The sequence below is a fragment of the Garra rufa genome, chromosome 22 (genome assembly GCF_049309525.1).
Source record: "Garra rufa chromosome 22, GarRuf1.0, whole genome shotgun sequence".
NCBI lineage: Eukaryota > Metazoa > Chordata > Actinopteri > Cypriniformes > Cyprinidae > Garra > Garra rufa.
The window spans coordinates 25,337,032-25,345,507 of record NC_133382.1 but is presented as its reverse complement, the minus strand read 5'-3'; the positions used below and the strand labels follow the sequence as shown (position 1 = coordinate 25,345,507).

The window sequence follows — 8,476 nt, the reverse complement described above, 5'->3', positions numbered from 1 at the left end:
AGGAAGCAGCTCTCTGATCTCTCCTGCTGTCCACACACAAAACGCTCCCTCTCTCTTCTCAGTGGATTCCACCGTAGGAAAGGAATCTGCATCCTCAGCGCTATAGAAGCCGCCAGACTGCAGAGGGCAGCACAATGCTCAAAATCAAATGTGGTTTATTTATTTTTTGCCACATTTTTTGGCTGTTTTCGACGTACATTGTGGTTTCTTGAGAGGATCATTACTTCTTGGCTACAAGTTTTCTTGTTAACATAACTTCAGCACACAGTGAACCAGTTGTTATTTACAGAATAATAACAAGGGGATGATTTATAGTACAGCGAGAAGGCAAAGTTTTTTGTAATTTTTTTACAAACATGTATATTTTGGGTCAAGGGAAAACACTGACCTCTAATGTAACTCTCACAACCAAAAAAGATAAGCACTGTTGGTACCTAATTACTCTATACATCTTTGAAAATACAATTTTCACAATTTAATTGTGTGTTTCATCAAACTATTTATCATCACAAAATGGCTGGCACCCTGTGCTGGAGAACAGAGGAGGGTTGACCTCAAAAAGGGCCCTGACCTGGGCGATTTTTCAATGCATTTGTGGGTTGGTGCTGATTCAGCATGACTGATGCCAAATGCGGGATCTAATGAGGGAGAAGGCGACTCACCTTGTCGCTTAGGTCTCTGGAGACGTAAAGCAACACATCACGAGCCACATCTGCAAATAGGCGTTCCCCAGATACCTGCAGAGATCAACAGCCATAATAACACCACACCCAGCCAAGCCAATGCCACATACAGTTGAAGTCAAAAGTTTACATACACCTTGCAGAATCTGCAAAACAGTAATTATTTTAGCAAATTACAAAATACATGTTATTTAGTGCTGACCTGAATAAGATTTTTCGCATAGAAGATGCTTACATATAGTCCACAAGAGAAAATAATAGTTGAATTTATAAAAATGACCCCGTTCAAAAGTTTACATACACTTGATTCTTAATACTATGTTGTTACCTGAATGATTCACAGCTGTGTTTTTTTTTCTTTACTTCTCTTGTTTGTCCTGAACAGTTAAACTGCCTGCTGTTCTTCAGAAAAATCCTTCAGGTCCCACAAATTCTTTGGTTTTTCAGCATTTTTGCCGATTTGAACCCATTCCAACAATGACTGTGTGATTTTGAGAACCATCTTTTCATACTGAGGACAGCTGAGGGACTCACATGCAACTATTACAGAAAGTTCAAATGCTCACTGATCCTCCAGATTAAACACAATGCATTAAGAGCCGGGGGTGAAAACATTTTGATATTCAAGATCAGGGTAAATTTAACTTATTTTGTCTTCTGAGAAACATGCAAGTAGCTTCTGAATGAATACAATCTGATATTTAGGCAAAACACGAAAAACGTACACATCTTCATTCTGTTTAAAAGTTTACACCCCTGGTTCTTCACACATCGTATTTGTTACCTTCTAAGACTTCAGTGAGCGTTTGAACCTTCTGTAATGTTGCAAATGAGCCCCTCAGTTTACTCTCAGGCCTTTCAAGATGTAAATGAGTTTTTTTTTTTATTAGAACAGATTTATATTAAAAAAACTCACATTACATTACATGCTCACCAATGGATCCACTGAAGTGAATGGGTGCCATCAGAATGAGAGCCCAAACAGCTGATAAAAGCATCACAATAATCCACAAGTACGAAAAAGTTAATCCACTGTTGTCCTCTCTCATCGAAATCCATATCATATTTGTCTAGAACTGTTTCTGGATGGTTTTTACTTGCCAAGTTTCATCAGTGTGTATTTCTCTCCAGTTCAGATGAGACCACTTTTCACTTGAGAAAGCAATATTATAGATAGAGCATAGTACTTTAGCCAGATAGTTAAAAACATCTTGATAAATGTATTACAAATGAACAGCAAATACATTTAATTAATAGAGCGGAGTTGTGGGGATTACTTGTGTATTATTGTGATGCTTTTATCAGCAGTTTGGACTCTCATTCTGACGGCACCCATTCACTGCAGAGGATCGATTGATGAGCAAGTGATGTAATGCTATATTTTTTCAAACTTGTTCCGATAAAGAAACAAACTCATCTACATCTTAGATGCCTGAGGGTAAGGAAATGTTCATTTTTGGGTAAACTATTTCTTTAATTTAGGCTTTTGATATAGAACCACAGAATAAGCAATATATATAACACCAATAAAGTCCTTACTCTCCCTACAAACACCAGAAGAACAAAACAGTGTTTCTTTATTGCTTTCTGGACAAAAGCAATTATCTAGAGAGATAAGACACACAGAAAGTATATCATATATTAAAATATATTAAGTTCACACACATATATTCCCACCTGGTAAGCAGTGATATAGGCCACAGCAAGCTGGCCTTGGTCATATAACATCTTTTCAAAGTGAGGAACATGCCAGGAGGTGTCTGTGGAGTATCTGTGAAAGCCCTGAAAGAAAGAAGATTATTGTGTTTGGTTATGCAATTAAAAGGGAAGATATTTAACGTCTGATATAGTCAAGACTATATTTGCATGTCACCTGTGCCACATGGTCATGAATGCCCCCTAGAGCCATCATTCGAAGAGTATGAAGGGCCATTTGCAGCGCTTCTGCTCCCTCAGAGCTGGCCCGATTTACTGCCCAAAATGACATCAGGAACATCAGGTTCACTGCGGAGTAGAAAAACACAAAGCCATTTTACATTATTAATGCAGATGCATATTTGACAGGTAATAAAACCACAAGACAGGTGGACAACATGATATTGTGTTTATTCTCTTAGTCACTCTGTTCTAATAAATTAATGACAGCGTGTACTGTACAAGCTTTAGTGATAAGTCCTTTCCGTATTTTGTTTACCTGGTGAAGGGAACTTGGGAGCCTCTCGAAAACCTCCATATTCTTCCTCATAAGAGTGAGCCAGCTGCTGGTAACATCTGTTGGCAACATCTGGGCCGGATGGAAGAGTTTCTCCAGGGCTGGCAGAAATTGCTGTCCCCTTCCTGAGGGCTTCCATGACTCTCTCTCCACTAGACTCCAGGGTTTCCCTGTTACTCTGCCACTAAAACACACAAGGTTTTCAAACTTTGGATGCCATTGTCAATATAAAGGCAGCTATATACACTGAGTGTATATAAGTGTGGAGTCAGTGAGAATTTTAATGGTTTTTGAAGATATCTCTCATGCTAATCAAGGCTGTATTTATTTGATCGAAAATACAGAACAAAAGTAATATTGTAAAAAATGATTACAATGTGAAATAACGTTTTTCTATTTTAATATACTTTAAATTATAATTTATTTCTGTGATCAAATCTGAATTTTTGGCATCATTAATCCAGTCTTCAGTGTCACACGATCCTTCAGAAATAATTGTAATATTCTGATTTATTATCAGTGGAAAACACTCAGTTTGGAACCTGTCATACATTTTTTTCTGAATTCTTTCATTAATAAAAAGAACAGCATATATTTAAAATATAAATCCTTTGCAACAATATATTCAACCGTTCAAAAAAAGGAAGTTTAAAAAAAAAAGGAAATGTTAAATTCATAAAGTAACAATGAAGACTTATATTGTTAGAAAAGATTTCTTTTTTTAATAAATGCTGTTTTTTAGCTTTTTATTCATCAGAGAATCCTGAAAAAGTATCAGGTTCCAAAAAAAAAAACTGTTTTCAATATTGATTAATCAGCATAAATTTAATAAATCAGCATATTAGAATGATCTATGAAGGATAATGTGACATTGAAGACTAGAGTGATGATGCTGAAAATTCAGCTTTGAGCACAGGAATAAATTATATTTTAAAACATATTAGAATCAGGGTTTCTGCAGATATGAACAAGTGAAATTTAAGACTTTTTAAGACCTTTTTAATACCACCTTATATGAAATTTAAGACCGAACCTGTAATGGAAATAGATATTATATTACATGCATACATGTAATATTTAATGTGTTTAATGTAAAAAGTAAACACAATTTCATGGCTTCCATAAATTAAATTTATTACTACGATATACAGTGAACTTTTCATATCAGCAGATTCTATTCCACACAAAATATCCCCATAAAAGTACCACTAGAAATAGCTGATGTAAAAAAAAAAATTCTGAAGCAATATTTTCATCAGTGCTCTATTAGCTTTTACATCTTAAATCTGCATATTTGATTTACCTTTATAAAGGCCTTTTTTTTTTTACTTTTAAAAAGTATGCATTACCTTTGAAATTTATTTTATGAATTTATCAATAAATTCTAAATGGCTGTTAGCAGTGAGATTACATAATTTACACTGCAAAATTAAAAGTGAGATTAATGTTTTAAATACATTTATTGATTTACAAATATATACATTAGAAATGTTGGGTGTGGAGGCATACTTTTAAACACACTAAACTACCAGCAGGTGGAAGTCACTTCATGAGCGAGTTATTTCAACTGATTCGATCAAAACGCTGAATTATAGCAAAACGTTGCTAGGAGAATGCTTCTGCTAATGTTGCATATTGTCTAATATATAAGTAACTACTTGACTAACTACTTTTTTATTGAGCTAAAATTAATGTAACATTTGTAATTGTGAGAATTTTCAGCAAAAAGCTCACTTGGTATATTACTGAACTATATCATGTTATAAATAAACTATACATTTGAAATTTTTACCTCAGTGTGTTTCTTTAGAGTGCTGTTACATTCATTTGTTTTAAAGTATGTCACAAATAGACCAGAAATACACTATCCATTATCAATTTCTGTTTACGTTGAATGTATTAAAATATGAATCTTTCTTGCCTTTCGATGCTTCGCTAGTTGTTTTTGTCACTTCAGTTTTAATCAGGCGGTTTGTTCGGTCGGGCAAGTAAAAAAAAAAAAAAAAAACATTTTAAAAGTATTCTGCTACTGCGATTCTGAAGACGCAGTAACTTCCACAGAGGGAGAAAAAAATCTAGTTGTTAGCAACTGGCCTTAGCCAAGCCCTATATTCAGTTTTTTCAAGCTAAGTATTGCTAAACTTGCACTTCCCCATAGCTAAAAAGTTAAATCCATTTTACTTCTGCGGTACAATCCGAGAGAGACTCGCGCCAATAACAGAAAGCTGATTGGCTATTGCATGTTGGTCTCATTTGTAGTTTAAATACAGCAAATTATATTTGGAATAGTGAAATAAAGAACTACAACACCACAGAAACCACAAAAAGAGAATTTAAATGAGCATTAGAGGTAGCGTTACATGGACATCGGAAAAATAAGACCTGTGTAAAATTATTTAAGACCTAGAACAGCGAATTTAAGACTTTTTAAGGCCTAAAATTTTGATTTTTAAATTTTAGACTTTTTAAGACTTTTTAAGACCCCGCGGAAACCCTGTAGAATAGAAATCATTATTTTAAATGGCAATGATATTTCACAATATTGCTGTTTTTTCTGCATTTTTGATTAAATAAATGCAGCCTCGATGAGCATAAGTGCATAAAATTTTAAAAAAATCTTACAGATTCCAAACTTTTAAACAGCAGTGTGTTTTCATGTATAAAGACATTTACTGGGAAAACATATAATACTGTTAAAAAGTTTTTTAAATATGTTTTTGGAAGGTCTTTTATGGTCACCAAGGGTGTATTTAAAAAGTAAAAACTAGAAAAACAGTAATATTGTGAAAAATTCTAACAATGTAATATAGAACTTTTCTATTTTAATATATATTAAAATGTATTTAAACTGAATTTTAAGCAGCAATTAATTAAAAATGATCCTTTAGAAATCATTCTAATATGCTGATTTGCTCATGTGCTCAAGAAACCCTTTTATTCTTATTAATAATGTTGAAAACAGTTAATTAATATTTTTGAGGAAATCCTGAATTTCTTTCCTAGAATAAAATCTTCAACAGAGAGCATTTAATGTACAAGTTTCTACTGTCACTTTTGATCAAGTAAACGCATACTTCCTGGATACTAAATATTATGTAATTAATAATTAATTAAGTATTCATTTACTTTTAAACAATTTAAAATGATAGTGTACTTACTAAATATTATCTGCAAAATATTTACTATTAGATTTATAAACTAGTAAACTAGATAAAATAATATATATATATATATATATATATATATATATATATATAATAAACTAATAGAATAAAACAATCATTATTTTTTATTATTGTTGCACTTTTCCATGGACTCCTCAGCCCCCTCTTTCGGCTTTCTGACCACAGTTTGAAAACCCCTGTCCTAACTGAGTGCCTCCACTCACTAGGGGGCCTTAGTATACAGGGGAGTCATGAAATAATAGTAATAAAAAATAAATAAATCATAAAGATCTTATAAGGCTAAACATCAACCTATAGACACTAATGTACTAATATTTTCCAAAAAGTAAAAAGCACATAAATGAAGTAAGAATACATAAATGAAGTAGTGTAGCGTATTCACAGCTCCTACTTGTTCTATAATTCGTGAAAGCACAGTTTTCAGCCCAGGTCTTCTTCCACTGTCTCTGGGTGGGAAGTAAGTGCCACCTATGAATGGCTTGAGATCAGGTGTGAGCCAAACACTCATTGGCCAGCCACCACCGCCACTGGTTGCCTGGGCAGAAAGCATTCATCAAATTTCAATTATACATGACACTTTATAAGTTACAACATCAACAACGAATTCTACTAGTCCAAACCTGCACAAATGTCATGTAAACTTTGTCCACATCAGGTCTCTCCTCTCTGTCCACCTTTATACAGACAAAGTTCTCACTGAGGATTTTTCCAATCTCCTCATCTTCAAACGATTCCCTCTCCATCACATGACACCAGTGACAGGTGGAATAACCCACTGTAAGGAATAATAAGCAGTAAAGACTGTAATATTTAGACTTGTGCCTTAAACAACACCAATAAAACATAAATCCAGCATGTATTCTTTCATGTTACCTGAAAGAAAAATGGGCTTGTCTTCACTCTTTGCTTTATCAAAAGCTTCTTGTCCCCAAGGATACCTGATAAAGAAAAAAACACCAGAAAATTATGAAACAAAATACTTAATAAAATATATCAGGAATGTTCTAAACTTAGTTTGTATTTAAGTTAACACAAAATATAATATAAAATATTGATCTTTTGTATTTTTGTGGACTTCCCTATACACTAATACAAGGAAGATACAATAGAGGAAATACAGGGAAGTTATATTAGGAATTGCGACACAGCATTCACAGGGTGCTTATTGTTGGCAATTTCTCAAAAAAATAATAATCTAAACTGACTTCAGATCATAGAGCCCCTCACCAGTCCACAGGGTTGTGTGCATGTTGTAATAGATAGGAAGATTTCTCTTTACTCAGGCGATTGGTGTGTTTTGGGGTCTTTAACCTGTCCAGTCCATCACCCCCAGATGCCATGCTGAAGAAAACCGCTCTAGAAGACCTAAAACAATATAGAATACATCTGTGGTAAATGAAATCAATATTGAAAGTGCTGTAACTGATTGCCATTGCTCACTGGGGGACCTTAGGTGTCAGAAAATAATAAAAAGAATGGTTTAGAAAGTTTTTGATAACTTTTCAGGTGGCTACACCAGCTAAGACCAGCTTAAACTAGTTAGAAAACCAGTTTACGCACGGATATGCCTGGTTTAAATTGTAAACAAACTTTAGAACAGTTACAATATCACAGCATACGTTGAAACTGCATATAAACAATGGTTGTGTCTCAAAACCCATTAAGCCACCTATCTAGATAGCATTTTTGTATGCGTTCAATATAAATATTTACTCTAGACAATATTTTTGGACATCAAGTTACTTATTTGAAAACAAATAAACCAAGGTTTCTGTATTAGCTGCAGTGCTAACGAAGCCTGAGGCGTTTTATAATCGATTGTGTAAGCACGCGTTTAGACATGAAGCACGTGAATGAATGACGGTCTCAGAGGTCAGTGCCTAAGTTACCTGAAGCTGTCCCAGGACAATCTGGTACTGGCAAGCACTGACTTTTGGCCAAACTGGAGGGCTTGTGGTAACGTTAGTCCAGCGAAGCGGTTGTTATGTAAAGTATGAGGAATGTCTTTTCGCAGAAGGGATCCGGTTAGGAGCCTGGCCTGTGCGATGTGTTTGGTGGTGGCTGATAATGTAGACCACGCGAAACCCAGTCTCAGCATCATAGATCAGCACCGACCTGCCCTTGGTGCGGATTCACGCAGTTAACTGTCAGTGGAGTGACCTGAAAGTCATATTTGCGCCACTAGATGTCGCACTAGATTGTGTTATAAACAAAATAAACAAAAGTTGCATTTTTACCTCTCTCAGAGTGACATTTCAACTACAGAATTCTTTCCTCATTATTCATCGATAATTTTTAGGTTGTATTTAAATTAACGCAAAATATACACTACCAGTCAAACGTTTTTAAATGCTTTTTAAAGAAGTCTCTTCTGCCTAACAAAACATTTTATTTGA

At 34.4% G+C, this 8,476-nt stretch overlaps 1 protein-coding gene across 1 annotated transcript in view; it reads right to left on the bottom strand.

Annotated features, from left to right (window-relative positions):
* spata20 (spermatogenesis associated 20) overlaps positions 1-8,224 on the bottom strand; it is a 74,100-nt gene extending 65,876 nt beyond the window's left edge. The window contains exons 1-10 of the mRNA XM_073827885.1: positions 7,970-8,224; positions 7,308-7,445; positions 6,954-7,018; positions 6,701-6,855; positions 6,472-6,615; positions 2,878-3,079; positions 2,557-2,687; positions 2,361-2,465; positions 663-737; positions 4-117 (exon numbers count right to left, since the gene is read on the bottom strand). Coding sequence (XP_073683986.1) covers positions 4-117; positions 663-737; positions 2,361-2,465; positions 2,557-2,687; positions 2,878-3,079; positions 6,472-6,615; positions 6,701-6,855; positions 6,954-7,018; positions 7,308-7,445; positions 7,970-8,181 — 1,341 coding nt within the window. The 5' untranslated portion in view covers positions 8,182-8,224. The remainder of the gene's footprint in view (positions 1-3; positions 118-662; positions 738-2,360; positions 2,466-2,556; positions 2,688-2,877; positions 3,080-6,471; positions 6,616-6,700; positions 6,856-6,953; positions 7,019-7,307; positions 7,446-7,969) is intronic.
* Between the last annotated feature and the right edge of the window lie 252 nt (positions 8,225-8,476).